The 18323-nt window shown below is 41.3% G+C and overlaps 1 protein-coding gene across 1 annotated transcript in view; it reads left to right on the plus strand.

The window, feature by feature from the left end:
- LOC100559210 (low-density lipoprotein receptor-related protein 1B) overlaps nt 1–18323 on the plus strand; it is a 78350-nt gene that overhangs the window by 21401 nt on the left and 38626 nt on the right. Inside the window, exons 11-17 of the mRNA XM_003224639.4 lie at nt 4455–4677; nt 7179–7304; nt 8343–8570; nt 10810–11127; nt 12620–12829; nt 14311–14991; nt 17570–17785. Of these exons, the coding sequence (XP_003224687.3) occupies nt 4455–4677; nt 7179–7304; nt 8343–8570; nt 10810–11127; nt 12620–12829; nt 14311–14991; nt 17570–17785 (2002 nt within the window). The remainder of the gene's footprint in view (nt 1–4454; nt 4678–7178; nt 7305–8342; nt 8571–10809; nt 11128–12619; nt 12830–14310; nt 14992–17569; nt 17786–18323) is intronic.

The following is an 18323-nucleotide window of genomic DNA, read 5'->3' on the forward strand; positions in this document are numbered from 1 at the left end:
ACAACCTTTTGGAAAAATGTCATAACCTTTTGGGAAATGGAAATCTCCATAACCTTTTGGAAAATGGCATTCATCGTTTTGGGAAAATCAGGAATCTCCCTGAGAAGAGTTAAAAATTCACTTGAGTCAACCTTCTCCTTAATGGTAAATATCCACTATTATTCATGCAAGGCAACTAGGTTTCTCTGTTCTTAAACTGATATACCTACCGTAGATATCTCTTTGAACTGTTAGGGACAAAGAAATGCCAATGCCTGTATAGATATAGATAGCACAGAATTTCAGAAGTGTTATTTCAATTGCCCAAACACATCTACTCTCCCTTAAAACATTGTGGTTTAAATCATGTTCTCAAGAAGACTTCTTTAAAAGTAGCATAGTGGGTTTACTCAACATACAGGTACTTTGCATATCAATCCAGTTACAGATAGAATTCGAAGTCTCTGTGCGGATAACACAGGGCATCTTATAATCAACAGTCCAAAGTATCTCTCTGTTCTGAGAGTCTAATAGAGTCTCTGTTCTCTAAAGCATTCTGTTTCTGTCTAAACTGTACTGTTTCTAATGGCGTCTGAAAGCATACTATTTCTAAAATGGAGTCTGAGTCCTGAACAGTCCCAGTTCTGATCACATGGTCTGCAGCCCCTCCCACAAGAAAGAGTTAAGGAAAACTGCATACCAATATGCAATACAGTAAGCAATCTGAATTATATATAAACAAATAACATGCGAAGGCTTGAAGAAGGTTGCTATTTACAACATATATTGGCACACAAACTAATTTGAACTCTGCAAAAGTATATGCTTCTGGAAATGTGCCTTGCTCTCTCCTGGTACGTCCAAGTATACAAAAGGGCAGTGGGGGTCTCCTAACTCCCTTGAGATGTTTCGGACGATAGATCCCATGATCCTTCATTATTGGCTATGCCAACTAAGGGTGATGGGAGCTACAATCCAAAACAGTTAGAGGGTGCCAGGATGGAGAAGCCATACCCAAATTATTTTTATATGACTGTTCTTATTGTGTTCTGGTGGATTGTCCTCAACTGCATGAAGAACCTCCATATGAAATTAAAACTTTGTCCATTAAAACTTTTCCCTCAATACTAAATGGGGTGTTCTGGACTATACACCAGTTAGTTTGTAGTTGTCTTTAAAATCTTCACTTCTTCTATCAACCTTAAGTATCTATCTAAAGTGGCTAGATCTAAAAGTAAACCCTTACAACCAAGAGCTCGTGTTCTTTTAAGTGAAACAAGCTGCTAGGCATTGTCCTACTAGGGATCCTTCTTTTCTAGATCTACGCTCTGAAATCAACAACAGATTTCTAAATACAGCCCAGTTTATTTACTACTAGCTTGGGGACTCGGCGATGCCTGGGTTATTTGAAAGGGGCCTTGTTTGTTTTTGGATGTTAGGTAATATCAGTTTGGCCATATGCTGTTTCTTAGGAAAAAACTCAAGTAATTGCTTTTGTTTTTTATGAATGTTCCCATTAGAAAATGCATAAGGATGTGGGTGAACTACAGTTCCCCAAAATTTGGGGTCAACCCGCTCAAAACTCCCCCAGCATTCACAGTTGACCATGTTGGGTCTGTGTGCCAAATTTGGTCCAGATCTGTCAGTGTTTTTGGATAAAGGTGAACTACAACTCCCAGATTCCCAGGGCAATCTTCAGGATTCAGGAATACAGGTGAACTATAAATCCCAGAGATAAAGGTCAATCACCCCCAGAGTCTACCAGTATTCCCAGTTAGTCATGTTGAATTTGTGTGCCAAGTTCAGTCCAGATCTGTCATCAGATGGGTTCAGTGTTCTCTGAATACGGGTGAACTATAACTCCTGGATGCCAAGGTCAATCACACCCAAAACACACCAATATGCAAAGTTGGCCATGTTGGGTCTGTGTGCCAAGTAAGTTCCAAGTCCATCGTTGGTGGGGTTCAGAGGGCTTTTAGATTGCAGGTGAACTATACATCCCACGATCTACAACTCCTATAAATCATGGTGAATTCTCCCCAAACCTCTTCAGTATGTTTAGTTCCTGATCAATACCTCTGTTTCCTGTGTGCCATAGGAAAGGATAGGAAAGGGTTAAGGGAGAGACAATTGCCAGGGTCATGCAAATTGAGACAGAAAGGAACACTGGGTTGTGCTCGCTGTAACCTGCAATGTCCTGGGAGGGAGTGACTTGGTGGTTCCTCAGCACTGCGGACTATAGCCTGTTTGTGGAGGCCAGAGGCTGTCTGTGTGAGCTGACACCCATGCCACACACACACACACACACAGATTTTCACTTTCATTATGTGTATATAGATAGCACAGATCATTGTGAGTATAGCACATATAATAGCTTGTGGCAAGCAGAATTTTGCCCCAATTGACATCTCCAAACATGGTTCAGTGTGAATGCCTTGAAATCGTGCTCTAGGCAAGGAAGGGCATATACCTGATATTTGTGCTAGATGTTTGATGAGGGGGGTACCATATTTCCCTATCATTTCATTAAAAAGACATAGTTACAGATTCTATCGGAGTACCATTATGGGTTATATATAATAATAGAGGAATACCTCCATTAAAGATCAATATAGTATCCAAAGCTAAATGCATTACAAGACTGGGAGCCTCCTGTTCCTTATTCAGAAGTACAAATAGCATTTTAAATTGCTTTCTCCATCTGCAGGCATCTTAAATGTTTTTAGTTGGTCCATGCTGAGAACATCATTATTGATACTGAATGAAAACAAAGCAAAATAATGTTCAAGAATACCTCTATGGATTTCTGTCCGTGAGGCATTATCTCTGAGAGAACAAAAACAAATACAAGCCATGAATATATAAGGACATCATAATTTTGGGAGGAGCTCAGTTTAGAATGCAAAGTATGGAGGAGACAGAAAAATGCAGAATAAAAGCTGCAGCGGTATTTTTTTTATCAACAACTGCTGGAAAGATTTAAAACAGACAAAAAGATATGGGGATTTAAATGAACAAAATCATAATTTGAAATATTGTATAATGATGATTATAGATTAGCATACAAGTTACCATTAGAAATGAAAGTGAAGGATAAACAAGTGAAACAATGCATAGCAAAATGGGCACAAAATGTGGGCCATAATATACAAAGATGGCACAGTGGGAAGATTTCTGAAGGCAGAGACACCTTGACTCTCTGAATTATGTTGTCTTCCAACTCCCACCAGCCATGGTCAGCATTGCCAACAGGAATTATGATGAGAGATGCAGACTAGCAACATCCAGAAGATATAGTAGTGTATAAAGGAGGCTGTGAAAATGGGGATCTAAAGTGAACACTGAAACCATGATTGAAGCTTATGTCTGCTAATATCTCTTCATGGATTATTTCTGAAACAAGCCTTTGGACTGTACACTTTGGACATAAAGTTTGCATTGCCTTAACTGTAGTTGAACCATCATGAATATGTGGTTTTCATATAAGCCATAGTATTTGGGAGTACCTGTGTATAGAATACTATAGCAGCACTTCTCAATTGGGTCGCTGTGAGTTTTCCGGGCTGTATGGTCATGTTCCAGAAGCATTCTCTCTTCACGTTTCACCCACATCTATGGCAGGCATCCTCAGAGGTTGTGAGATCTGTTGGAAAAAGGGGAAATGGGGTTTATATCTCTCTGGAATGTCCAGGTTGGGAGGAAGAACTCTTGTCTGTTTGAGGCAGGCATGAATGTTATAATTGGCCACCTTGATTAGCATTGAATAGCCTTGCAGCTTCAAAGGCTGGCTGCTTCCTGCCTGGACTATGGCTCAATTGGCCTGAGCTATGTAGGGAAGTTGAGGAAAGGATAGTTGCATTCTAAAGTATGGTCATGAAAATTCGCAATAAATAAGGTTGTTGGCAAAAGCTGTAACCAAGAAGTAAAACCCTTAACTACTGAGAGTTCAGGAGCCCCCGGTGGCACTGTATTTTTGTTTTAATTGATATATTGTATTACTGTTTTATCTTTTTATAGTTTGATTTGTATTATGTTGCCTATAATTTGTCCTATGTTGTTTGGGCCTCTGCCCCATGTAAGCTGCCTCGAATCCCCACGGGGAGATGGTGGCGAGGTATAAATAAAGTTTTATTATTTTATTATTATTGGCGGTTTGAATCCAGGGAGTGGGGTGGGCTCCCACTGTTAGCCCTAGCTTCTGCCAACCTAGCAGTTCGAAAACATGCAAATGTGAGTAGATCAATAGGTACTGCTCCAGTAGGAAGGTTACGGCTCTCCATGCACTCTTGCCAGCCACATGACCTTGGAGGTGACTATGGAGAACACCAGCTCTTCTCCTTAGAAATGGAGATGAGCACCAATCCCAGAGTCAGACACGACTATAGACTTAATGTCAGGGGGAAACTTTAACCTTTACTACTGTGAGTTCTTTCAGTGTGATGTTTGAATATTGATGTGATATTGTTCTCCTCCAGTCCATAGAGACCATAAAAACTGATGGCACTGGCAGATACACTTTTCCTGAGATGCTAATGAAAGACCAGAACCCACTGGGGCTGGCCGTGTTTGAGGACTGGTTCTTCTGGGCTGACAAAGGGCGCTTAATCTATGCATCCCACACTTCTCCACGGGTCAGTGTGCTGCTGAATCATTCAGTCTCTGCATTCACGGTGCTGCATGAATTACAGCAGCCTCAGAGTAAGTAAACAAATGTCTAGCTGGTTAATAGTAGGCAAGTGACCAAGGAGCAGATATTATTTTCCCCCTTTCTGCCACCACAATATTTCATGTTGTATGCATTTGAAAGTAGCACCATCATAAATACATGGATAGAACTACTTCAATCAGAGCTGGGCATGTTTAGTCTGCAGAAGAGAAGGCTGAGAGGAGACATGATGAGAGCCATGTATAAATATGTGAGGTGAAGTCATAGGGAGGAGGGAGCAAGCTTGTTTTCTGCTGCCCTGGAGACTAGGATGTGAAACAATGGCTTCAAACTACAGGAAAGGAGATTCCACCTGAACATTAGGAATAACTTTCTCACTGTCAGAACTGTTCAACAATGCAGTTGAACAGCTCCACCCAGAGTGTGGAGGCTCCTACTTTGGAGGCTATTAAACAGAGGCTGTATGGCCATCTGTTGGGAGTGCTTTGAATACGATTTTCCTGCATCTTGGCAGGAGGATGACTGGATGGCTCATGAGGCTTCTTAAAGTTCTAAGATTGTTGTCGACCTATTACCTACATAAGCTCCCTAGAAGACGTTGGAGGGTGCACATCACCCCCCCCCCCCCCCCCCCGCGCCTGCAGTATTAGCAGCAGCAGCAGTAGTTATCATAATCATCATCCCTTCTTGGAGATGTTTGCAATTTCTTGCTCCCCGTTACGATTTTTAGGGTAATGTAAACTATCAGGTTCAAACCCCGGGAGCAGCATGAGCGGCCGCTGTTAGCTCCAGCTCCTGCCAACCTAGCAGTTCGAAAACATGCCAATGTGAGTAGATCGATAGGTACTACTCCAGCGGGAAGGTAACGGCGCTCCATGCAGTCATGCCGTCCACATGACCTTGGAGGTGTCTACGGACAACGCCGGCTCTTCGGCTTAGAAATGGAAATGAGCACCAACCCCCAGAGTCAGATATCACCGGACTTAACGTCAGGGGAAACCTTTACCTTTACCTTTACCTAAACTATCAAAATTGGCTGAACTTGTAATTTTGGCTGAAGATTGCAATATTTCAAATTTAGGAAGGCAACGAATACCACACTTTAAATCAGTGCTCCCATCCTGTGGGCCGCGGCCCACTGGTGGACTGCAAGATCTAAAATAATGTCCATGAGACATGCGGGGAAAATAAGCTCTAGATTATTAAGTATGGCTTTCTGTGGGCGAACAAATGGTGACTAGAGATGTCCATGAAAATTTTTCCTTAGTTTCCTTCATGCTATTGTTTTGACCGTTTGTCTACACAAAATGAATAATGACATTTTCGTAGGAAACGAGAGGTGACACGAAAATGATTAGCCATACAGCCATCGTGCTTGCTTTCATTTTCGCCCTGTAACAATAAGCAGGTACTGACAGAGGGCTGCTTTCCCGTTACAGCTGATGTTTACCAATGGGTGTTAGTAATAATATTTATATATATTAAAGAACGCTAGCTAGCTACTGTGGGAGACTAAGCTGAGCCGGGGGGAGGAAAGCCTCCACATTACATCTGGTGTGTGCCAATGGGTATTAATAATAATAATAATAATAATAATAATAATAATAATAATAATAATAATAACAATAGTTCTCTGGGGAAGAACCAAGCATTTTAAAAGTTGGTGGGTTAAAAGGGATCAAAATGCCCTTCATGTGTGGTGATTTTCACCCCTCTAGTCCAAAAATTGGGGGGGGGGGATGAGCCTCGGAAGCCCTCCCATTGCTGCCAATGGCATGAAAATGTTTGTGTTTTTTGTTAGCCAGACGAAAATTTGTGTTGTATAGGCAGCCCATTTTCATGAGATGACATGAATAAAACTACACAAAATGAACAGTAATTCCATACAAAAGCACAACACTAATGGTGACTACTGGATAGCATATGTTCTGTATAAGAAACTACAGCTGATGTGGTTTATTCAATGCAATTTTCTGAATCAGCACCTCAATCTAAAGTTGACCAATAACTGATTCGTAACCCTTTTGGTACTAATGTTGGAGAGTGGTCCCTGGTCAATGTGGTCCCTTGTCAAAAAGGGTTGGGAACCACTGCTTTAAATGATACCAGCAGGGCTCCCAACTTAAACCTCTACACTTCTGGAGGTTTGGAAACATCGGTAAAAGCAGAAACACCAAACATCATTCTGAACCTGGTGGGACCGAGAGAAGTGCCATCCCACATCACTTCAAAGCACCAGTAGGCTTCAGAGAAAAAATGCTAGTATACCGATAAGCTGGACAAAAGGTATATGGGGCCTGATAGGTCATAACCATCACTTTGAATTATGTTCAGAAACAGACTAGTAGCCAGTGAATATAAGAAGCTATGAATTGTTTGGTCAGACACCCAGAGCTGCAGACCAGCCACAACATTTTGGACAAGCTAAAGTTTCTGAAGCATTATTCAATGCCAGTTCCATGTAGAATATGTAAGAGTAATCCAACTGAGATGTCAAGACTTTTAAAGGCTAACTTCTGTTCTTGGCCACAAGGTAATACAGCGGCATGTACTCCTGGATTATGCAGCCATGTCTGCCTTCCATCACCAGTTCATCCCAAGGGATACAAATGTGCCTGCCCAGAGGGCTTTTTTCTCCTACCTTCTGATGAATGTGCAGGTAAGTTCGCATTTAAACTGGGGGTGCTTAGATAAATCTTTTCATAAATTACTCAGAAATACCATTTTGTTCTTAAATGCTAATTTTTACACAACTACAGTAGAGTCTCACTTATCCAACACTCGCTTATCCAACGTTCTGGATTATCCCAATGCATTTTTGTAGTCAGTGTTTTCAATATATCGTGATATTTTGGTGCTAAATTAGTAAATACAGTAATTACTACATCGCATTACTGCGTATTGAACTACTTTTTCTGTCAAATTTGTTGTACAACATGATGTTTTGGTGCTTAATTTGTAAATTCATAACCTATTTTGATGTTTAATAGGCTTTTCCTTATTCTCTCCTTATTATCCAACATATTCGCTTATCTAACGTTCTGCTGGCCTGTTTACGTTGGATAAGCGAGACTCTACTGTACTTAATATTGACAGTATTTATATTCTGCCCTTCTCACCCTGAAAGAGACTCAGGGCAGATCACAGAACACATATATGGCAAACATTAAATGCTTATTATAACAATAACAAGACAGACAACAGACTGAGGTATATGTAGGCTTTCCCATCTTTCGGCATCTTTAGAGGCTGTGCTTGGTTTTGGGAGTGCTGTTGCTCCATCTCCCTGCCGAAGAGATTTCTTTGTTCATAAACTTCCTCCTTTTTTCTGATCAAATGCCAAGCTGAAATACCTCCCGCTTTAATGCGGTTCCCATTTATCTACTCACATTTGTTTTCAAACTGCTAGATAGGCAGAAGCTGGGCTAAAGGTCATGAGCTCACCCTGACCCAGGCTTTGAACTCTCAACCTTCCAGTTGGCAAGATTTATTGCAGCTTGGTGATTAACCTGCTGTACTAAAGCTTGGCCTCAAATGGGTAGTACGACGGAAAAGCCCAAGCTGTTGTCTTACCTGGTAAAAACAGTACATAGGGTGAACAATACTGTGGTACCTAAACACTGAGCTACAACATGGTGCACTTCATCTAACGCTATTATAAAAACTTATTCATACAATGTCTGTTTTCTCTCTATAGAACTGAATGTCTTGTATTCAACTTCAAATGAAATTTACTCACTGCAAGTTCACCCAGAGAGAATGATGCCACCACAGCCTCAACTGATGTTGAAATGGCCAGAAAATATTGACTTCCAGGACATGGACTGGAAAAGGGGATTAATGTACTGGACAACCGACAAGAGAGAACTGATGCGCTTCGACAAAGAGACAAAGGCAAAACTCGTAATTCCTACTGACTCAGCAGGTGAACTTCCGTGTATTGATATCAAAAGAAAATAAAAGAACATAGCACTTAATTTTTCTTTTTCCTCATGCTAACAATAGAGCAACAAATATGAATTAAGAGACGTTTGGAGTTGGGGATAGCCAACCATTGACTATTGTCACTTCCCATAAAGTTTCACTAAACAATGTTGAAAAGATTGTTTTAAGGAAAATGAGATCTAGCCATAATGTTGCAGGTCAATGCAAGATAGTGAATCACCCAAAACATCTAATTAATTTAATATATTATATGCAACTTGTTAATCAAAGATAATATATAATATCATAAAATCACCAATTTCTTACTCTAATTTGTACTTGTGTGAGAATTTTCAGCTGCATGAAAGGGAAGTGGGTGGAAGCCAGTGGGCCCATGCATGGGAGTACGGTCAATCTAAAAAGAGATGAGAAATTGTTTCATGGCCACACAAATATGCACATGGAAGAACTGACTTCTTTTAATTTTAAATCATTGCTTAGGATGTATGGGACAGGAGATGGTTTATTTTGTCTTCTCTATCTTGGACAGTATTCACTATTCTTTGAGAGGGCTGTTATCTGAGTGCTAAACAACTGCTTAAAGAGGTTTTAAATTTTAAAACATATTTCTGAGTTGGATTAGAAAAGATATATATTGTCTGAGACTTGAGAATTTGTGCTAGAGTAAACCATCTAGGCCAATTCTGTATAATCAAAAAAATTATTCATAAGTACTAAAGGTAACTTTTAGGGAGAAAGCTCCATATTTGGATCTGCTTTCAAAACTGATAGTGGGGAAGACAGGGTGGAAATGCTGAAAGTTTCCCTTCCTATTCAGCAGCTCTTTGCTCAGTCTTCAGAGACAGGGAGTATAAATTGAACAAGATGTTATCACAAGGAGCCATACATTCAGTACAGAGTTATGGTTCTTGCTTCTTCTCCCACAAGTCCTGTAAGTTTGGGTCAGTAAATGTTGGGCATGAGGGACAAAGAAGAGGCTTACTAAATAAAATTGAAAATAGCTTGGAATAGCTTGAACTATAATTTTTACCAGCTAATATAGCCATCATATCTAATAATGTAAAATTCCAACCTCTAAATATGAATTGGAAGTACTATTATATTGATACCAAAGTCTAAAAGCAAAAAATTCGATGCAAACATTGATGCAAGATAATTCTTTTTAAAAAAAATAGAATCTACCTGAATATAGAATTTGTTTATTGGGGCTTCCGGAGCCCCCAGTGGCGCAGTGAGTTAAACCCTTGTGCCAGCAGGACTGCTGACCAACAGGTTGGCGGTTCGAATCTGGGGAGAGCCAGTGAGCCCCCTCTGTCAGCTCCAGCTCCCATGTGAGGACATGAAAGAAGCCTCCCACAGGATAGTAAAACATCAAACATCCGAGTGTCCCCTGGGCAACGTCTCTCACACCAGAAGGGACTTGCAGTTTCTCAAGTCGCTCCTGACACGAAAAAAACCAAAAGGAACAAATTATGGAGGTGAATTATAATGTGTTGCATTATATGAATTTAGCAGCAGAATTGCTTTATGCTCAAAAGTGGGAGAATGCTGAGCCTCTCTCAAAAAAGAAGAGTGGATTTAAAAAAAAACCTTTTGAAATGACAGGTTGGCAAACTATCTATTTTGATGAAAGAGAACTCTACATAATTTTCTAAAAGAGTGTGGTCCATTTTTAACTTGCTGAAAAGGATCAACACGTTTGAAAGTTGAATGCTAAGTTCTATTGGGTTTTTTTTAGCAAAAGTTTCCATTCAGTGAAGTAATGAGAAGTTTAGTGTAGGGTTTGTTTTTATGCCTTTGATTTGGACAGGAAAGGAGATTCCAGGAATCTAACTGTTAGAGCTGTTCAGCAGTGGAACTCTCTGTCCCGGAGTGTGGTGGGGGCTCCTTCTTTGCAGGCTTTTATACAGAGCATGGATGGTCATTTGTTGGGGGTGCTTTGAATGTGACTTTCCTGCTTCTTGGCAGAGGGTTGGACTGGATGGCCCATGAGGTCTCTTCCAACTCTATTAGTAGGTGGAAAGTCAACTTTTAATATGTTTAGGGGGGCAACAAGGCAGTTGGGGTAGAGTAGTGCTTGGCTTGTTGGGATTCTGGATATTGGTTTAGTAAAAGCAAAAAATGTGTTTAGTAAGAATAATCTTAGGCTTGATCCCTGCCTACCTCTGCTAAGTGTTAAAAAGGATCGGCTGAACGTTTACTATTTTCTTTCTCCCTAGTATGTGGAGCCACTGTTGATATACCTTCTGGAGACCTATACTGGCTAACATGTAGCAGAACTCAGATCAAGGTTACTAGTTTTGCAGGCATGATCACGAAGATCCTCTATCAGGTGGCAACCAAGGGTCTTATAAGCTACCTCTTCTTAGACTGGCAAAGAGCATCCCTCTATTGGCTGGAGAGCAGCAAGCCTCTTCAAAGGATGGACCTGCATGGCAGGGATATCAAAGAAGTGTGGAATAAAACGTGGGCAGAAGATACTTCAACAGCTTTGGACTTGGGCTCGTGCAGCTTCTTCTGGACTTCCAAAGAAATGGGTAGTGTATCTTTCCATCTGGTACATGCTGGTTTCAACTGCGTAGTTACTATGGACCATTTGCTGTACAGTAAACTTCACTGCTGCAGAGCCTGGTCTTTGATAATAGGTTTCTGTCTTGTCTCACATTAATGTACAGTAAACTTAGTTTGGGGACCACTGAATTAAACAAACAGAAACAGATAGCGATTCTATGCAAAAGCACAATACTATTATATGTGCCTATAAATTATAAATAAATTTTATATATAGATTTTAGTCCCATCTCCAAAATACCCATATTTCCCCGAGTCTAATGCACCGTCAAACCTAATGTACACCTCAGTTTTCAAAACCCTGAAACCAAAAAAAGTATTTGCTGCCAAATGTAATGTGCAACAGCAAAAAGTGCATTCTTTGTAATTTGGCCAAAAAAAGTGCACATTACAGTTGCTGCCTGCTTAGAACACCTTCTTTAAAATCAAAAGTGTTAGGACACCACAGCTTCCAACAATGGAAAAGAAAGCCAATGCTGTAGAATGAACCCACTTTAATTGGCTTGGGGGCTGTAGTTTTACAAGGTCCTGAGCCCTCTCTGCCAAAGAATACTGATGCCATCACCAAACTACGAATCCCAGGATTGCATTGAGCCATGGCAATTGAATAGGAGCTCCAAGTACTTCTGAAGCAGCTTCCCCTTTTGCTTTGTCTCTACACTAAAATTACCATATTATGTGAAACTAATGCGCATCCTAATTTTGTCAGGGTCATTTAGCCCAAAAATATGAGCATTAGATTCAAGTAAATAGGTATCTTATTATGTATATGTAATTCAGGGGACCTGAAATGCAAAATACATAACACTTTTTGATCGCAAACATTTCGGGTAAGGGATACTTAACCTGCACCATGTTTAATATGATTTAGCATGCTGTTACTCTGTTTGGTATATTAATGCGCAATAAGGGAGAAAAGGGAGTTGCTGTGTTTAGCAGATGCACACATTATTTGTCTTTATTGGATTAGGGCAGCCATAATTCACAGTGCTGATTATAGCTTACGGTTTAACTGGCTTAGATGTGGTTAGAGCTAAAACATAAAGGCAGCTCAAATCCTCTGATTATCGATATGGAAGCATTATGCAATGTGATACTAATTGCTTTGTTGGGATCTGTAGTCCAACACATCTGGAAAACAACAGAATGTCTTTACTGGAGTTTTTTATTTCAAAAGTACGGTTTAGATCTTATGCTGTATTGAGGAATAGGGTCTCTACTCATAGTTCAAATCTAAACCTATTGTTATATTATGCTGTATTTCCATAGTATGATTCTAAAGTTTTGAAGGATGAATACTAGGTATGACTATGACAATTAGTTGTGGCATCAATAGGTTAATACATGTTTAATTTTGCTAGGTATTAGATGGGCTATCATACACGGGTGTGTCTCTGTGTGTGTTTATGAAATACTTTTTTTCTGACACTGAATACTATTTCTTACATTCTTTCACAGAACTCAAAGTTTTGAATCTCATCACACACAGAACATATAAACTGATGGACAGATGGACCCCTGGGCTGGCAGCTGCTTATGGACCATACCTGGTGACATTCAATGAAACAGCACTTACGGTCTGGAATAGAAGATCAATGGAGCCCTCTATTGTTCAAGTTGCCAATGTGCATAAAGCAATGGTGTTCTTTAACACAACTTTAATTACTGGTAAGCCAAATTGGAATGTACAGTAATCCGTTCTGGGTACTTTTTCCACAATCCAATGAGTAACTTGTCACTTAATTCAATTTTTTGTTTCTTAAAAGCTTTTAAATATATAAAAATAGTGCCCAGTCCCTTTCTAGAATGGTTTGAGAAGTAGCATTGTGTTTTCAAAGGCTTTCATGGCTGGAATCACTGGGTTGCTGTGAGTTTTCCGGGCTGTATGGCCATGTTCCAGAAGCATAATAACAAAATAATATAATAATAAAACTTTATTTATACTCCACTCCATCTCCCGAAGGACTCGGGGCGGCTTACACTGGGACAAGCCCAAAGCATTTGCCTATATGTATGGCAGGCATCCTCAAAGGCTGTGACGTTTGCTGGAAAGTAGGCAAGTGGGGTTTATATACAATACCTGTAGAATAATGTCCAGGGTAGGAGAAAGAACATCTGTTTGATGAAAGTGTGAATGCTTCACTTGGCCACCTTGATTAGCATTGAATAGCCTTTCAGCTTCAAGGTCTGGCTGATTACTTCCTGGAGGAATCCTTTGTTGGGAGGTGTTAGCTGGCCCTGATTGATTCATGTCTAGAATTCCTCTGCTTTCTGAGTAATGTTCCTTATTTACTGTCCTGATTTTAGAGTTTTTAAAATCTTGGTAGCCAGATTTTGTTCATTTTCATTGTTTCCTCCTTTCTGTTGAACTTGTCCACATCCTTGTAGATTTCAGTGGCTTCTCTGTGTAGCCTGACATGGTGGTTGTTAGGGTGGTCCAGCATTTCTGTGTTCTCAAATAATATGCTGTGTCCAGGTCGGTTCATCAGAAATGCTGGACCACCCTAACAACTACCATGTCAGACAACATGGTAAAATAAAGATTTCCCCTTGACATTATGTCTAGTTGAGTCCGACTCTGGGGGTTGGTGCTCATCTCCATTTCTAAGCCGAAGAACCGTTGTCTGTAGACTTCTCCAAGGTCATGTGGCCAGCATGACTGCATGGAGTGCCATTACATTCCTGCCAGAGCGGTACCTATTGATCTACTCACATTTGCATTTTTCAAACTGCTAGGTTCACAAAAGCTTGGGCTAACAGCGGGAGATCATCCCACTCCCCAGATTAGAACTGCCGATCTTCCAGTCAGCAATTTCTGCAACTTAGTGGTTTAATCCTCTGCGCCATCATAGCCCCATCTTGCTTGCTAAGATATGTTCTATTTCCGTTCTTATACTCCCAGGACATGGGCAAAAATGTAGCACAAAATTAGCGGACCACAGGCAAAATCATGAGACATACAGAGTGACAGACTATAAAAGCACTATCCAGTGATGGAGCACACCAGCAAAACTGCTTTCTAACATTTGGAATAAGTGCTATGTCATTTCCTTAAATATTAGAAGCTGAATATTAATTCATTAATGAACTACTGGTCTGCTAAAAACAGAAGCTTAATACTGGAATTCTATTGCATTTTCTATTTGCAGAGCAACCTGTTTTTGCAGCCAAGCCCACCACTCTTGCAGCCAAGCCCATCCTTCCTGAGACTAGGACCATGGCCAAGACCACGGCTCCTGCGGCCAAGACCACTGCTCCTGCGGCCAAGACCACGGCTCCTGTAGCCAAGATCACCACCCTTGTGGCCAAGACCACTCTTCCTGCAGCCAGAACTGTGGCCAAGACCACCCCTCCTGTGGCCAAGACCACCCATCCTGTGGCCAAGACCACCCCTCCTGCGGCCAAGACCACCCCTCCTGCGGCCAAGACCACCCCTCCTGCGGCCAAGACCACCCCTCCTGTGGCCAAGACTACCCCTCCTGCGGCCAAGACCACCCTTTCTGTGGCCAGAACCATGGCCAAGACCACGGCTCCTGCAGCCAAGACCACCATTGTGTCATCACCCACTACTAGTACCATTATCAAAGCAGCGCCACAGAGAGTATCAACAAAAGCAGCCCCCCTTACTACCACTAAGCCTACTACAAAAGTGCTAACTCGTACATATACCACGAAGACTATGATCTCAACAACTATATTCTGTGGATGGGCAGAAGCAGCTTGCCGAAATGGGAAAGAATGTGTATCTTTTGACTACATCTGTGATGGGGAGGATGACTGTTCAGATGGGTCAGATGAGGATGGCTGTCCTGAATTCTGTAGTAATCCAGGTACTACATTCTTGCATGCTTTATGCCAATATTATAAGCAAAATTAATTTGATGGTGTAAGAAAATCAAGAAGTGCTCTGAGATGATAATGATAAAAATTATGTCCCCTACATGATCTACTTAAGGAACAGATGAGTTATTTCCTACCACATGAGGCATGGGGTTTGATATAGACAAATTTTTGGGCTAAAATTAAGCTGTTGGAAGGAGCCCCGGTGGCGAAGTGTGTTAAAGCACTGAGCTGCTGAACTTGCAGACCGAAAGGTCCCAGGTTCAAACCCCGGGAGCGGCGGGAGTGGCCGCTGTTAGCTCCAGCTTCTGCCAACCTAGCAGTTCGAAAACATGCCAATGTGAGTAGATCAATAGGTACTGCTCCGGCGGGAAGGTAATGGAGCTCCATGCAGTCATGCCGGCCACATGACCTTGGAGGTGTCTACAGACAACGCCGGCTCTTTGGCTTAGAAATGGAGATGAGTACCAACTCCCAGAGTCAGACATGACTAGACTTAACGTCAGGGGAAACCTTTACCTTAAGCTGTTGGACTCAGGAGTTTGCTGTGTGCTTAGAAAACAAGGCATGTTCCTGAGAAGTATCAGGGCCTTATCCCAGGATCTGATCCCAGGTTTTCTGTTTATCCCAGATTATCTGGCAGTGCGGACTCATATAATCCAGTTTAAAGCAGAAAACCTGGGATCTGATCCTGGGATATAGGGCCTGCCTGGAAGGGCCCAAAGTCTAACAAGAAAGGAGGAGAGAAAGGAAGACTGACCAATGGGGCAAGGGCTTTTCCCTGTCTACTAACTCATCTGCCTATTTAAGTCCTTGATGAGGACTACACGTTTGTACAGGAAGTGGTTGAGTTCCAACACTTGGTTATTTGTGAATGACAGTTACTACCTTACTTCACCATTGTACTCTTCATATGCATTTGAGGATACAAGCTCCAAAGCCTCAATTCAAGTGTTCTTCCAGACCAGGGACTGAGAATCATGCTGTCCTGCAGATGATGTTTGACTGTAGCTTTCAGCATTTGTTAACATTAGCTATTCTGGTTAGTCTGCTAGGACCTGAAGTTCAGAACATTTGAAGTGTCACAGAATCCTTGCTTCTGTCCTGCAAGCATAGGGTTAGGATTCTTTCTTTAACTTGGGTACATCAGTTACGGTACTTACAAGTATACATGCAACTTTTGCCTGGCCCTGCTGAAACAGAGGCAGGCCCTTCAGTGTCAGTGTTCTGCTGCATTTAAAAGCCACAAAGAAAATGGTTTGCCTTGATTCATGGTTGCTAAAACATTGGTGCTGGCAAGGCAGACATTATATTTTGTAAAGCAGGTCAGGACCCCAGGGGGGGACGCGAGTAGGGTGCCAGAGGGGTCGCCAAAGACCATCAGAAGACACATATTTCTGATGGTCTTAGGAACCCCTTTTGCAGAGAAGGGTGGATGTAGGTGAACTACAACTCCAAAATACAAAGTCAATGCCCACCAAACCCTTCCAGTATTTTCTGTTGGTCATGGGAGTTCTGTGTGTCAAGGTTGGTTCAGTTCCATTGTTGGTGGATTTCAGAATGCTCTTCAGTTGTTGGTGTACTATAAATCCCAGCAACTACAATTCCCAAATGACAAAATCAATTCCCTCCAAGCCCACCAGTATTCAGACTTAAGCATATCAGGTATTTGTGCCAGATTTGGTCCAAATCCATAGTTGTTTGGGTTCACAGTGCTCTCTAGAGGTAGGTGAACTTAATCTCCCATAAATCACTGTCAGTTCCCCCCAAATTCCTCCAGCATTTTCTGTTGGTTATTGGGGTTCTGTGTGGGAAGTTTGGCCGAATTCTATCATTGGTGGGGTTCAAAGGGTTCTTTGAGTGTCGGTGAACTATAAATCTCAGCAACTACAACTCCCAAATATCAAGGTCTATTTTCCACAAACTCCACCGGTGTTCACATTTGGGCATATTGAGTATTTGTGCCAAGTTTGGTCCAGATCAATCACTGTTTGAGTCCACCATGCTCTCTGGATGTAGGTGAACTACAACTCTAAAATTCAAGATCAATGCCCACAAAACCCTTCCAGTATTTTCTGTTGGTCATGGGAGTTCTGTGTGCCCAGTTTGGTTCAATTCTAACTTTGGTGGAGTTCAGAATGCTCTTTGAGTGCAGGTGAACTATAAATCACAGCAACTACAACTCCCAAATGACAAAATCATCCCCCACAAACCCCACCAGTATTCAAATTTGGGCATATTGGGTATTTGTGCCAAGTGTGGTCCAGTGAATGAAAATACATCCTGCAAATCAGATATTTACATTACAATTCATAACAGTAGCAAAATGACAGTTATGAAGTAGCAGCGAAAATAATGTTATGGTTGGGGGTCACCACAACATGAGGAACTGTATTAAGGGGTTGCAGCATTAGGAAGGTCGAGAACCATTGCTGTAAAGAATTTAAAATATCATCTATCAACTATGTTTGTTAGAAATTGCAATGTGTTTACTTGCCTTTTCTAGCCCTATTGAATATGGGAAGGCCCAAATATTGAACCTATTTGTTCCATTTATGCTTTGTATAGGAATCTTCAAATGTGGGAGTGGTGACAAATGTATAAACGAAAGATACCACTGTGATGGGGTATCGCATTGTCCTGATGGCTCCGATGAATCAGATTGCTGGGTGCCCACATCGGATTGTGCTCTGCGGTGTGATAGCAGCTCGCGGTGCGTGCCTGAAAGTTGGATATGTGATGGGACCCCTGACTGTGCTGACGATTCAGATGAACGTGACTGTGGTGAGGCACTTTATAAAAGGCATTGGAGTGTCTTAATGGGAACAAACCTGTGTCTTTCTATGCAAATTGTGAGCTGTTACCTAGTAAAGGGATATGCCTCCAGGAGGCTGCCTTTCTAAACAAGTGTGGGATAATGCCAGCTGCTCTATTACATACAGGTTATCATGTGGGAAATCTGTAGGCTTGTGCTTACTTGAATACTCAGAAAAAGATCAATAGGGTTTTGGTGGGATTGCCTTAGCTTGCCATAGTTTTTATATGCAAGCAATGCCTTAGAGCAATGATGGGCAACCTTTTGCGCTTGGTGTGTCAAAATTCACCAAAAAACCTAGCATGACTTGGGTGGTGTGTCACTTCGAGAAAAAACCCATAATTTCACAATATGTATAGTTTGAATAACAAAAATATATAATCTAGATATATAAAAGGGTAATGAAATTTCGGCCTAGGAAAAAACAACAAAACTACACATCCCAGAAACACTAAACTTGGCAGCACAACCCCTCATCCCTGCCTCTACATTCATATAACAAAAAGA

This window comes from Anolis carolinensis, chromosome 2, assembly GCF_035594765.1.
Source record: "Anolis carolinensis isolate JA03-04 chromosome 2, rAnoCar3.1.pri, whole genome shotgun sequence".
Taxonomy (NCBI): domain Eukaryota; kingdom Metazoa; phylum Chordata; class Lepidosauria; order Squamata; family Dactyloidae; genus Anolis; species Anolis carolinensis.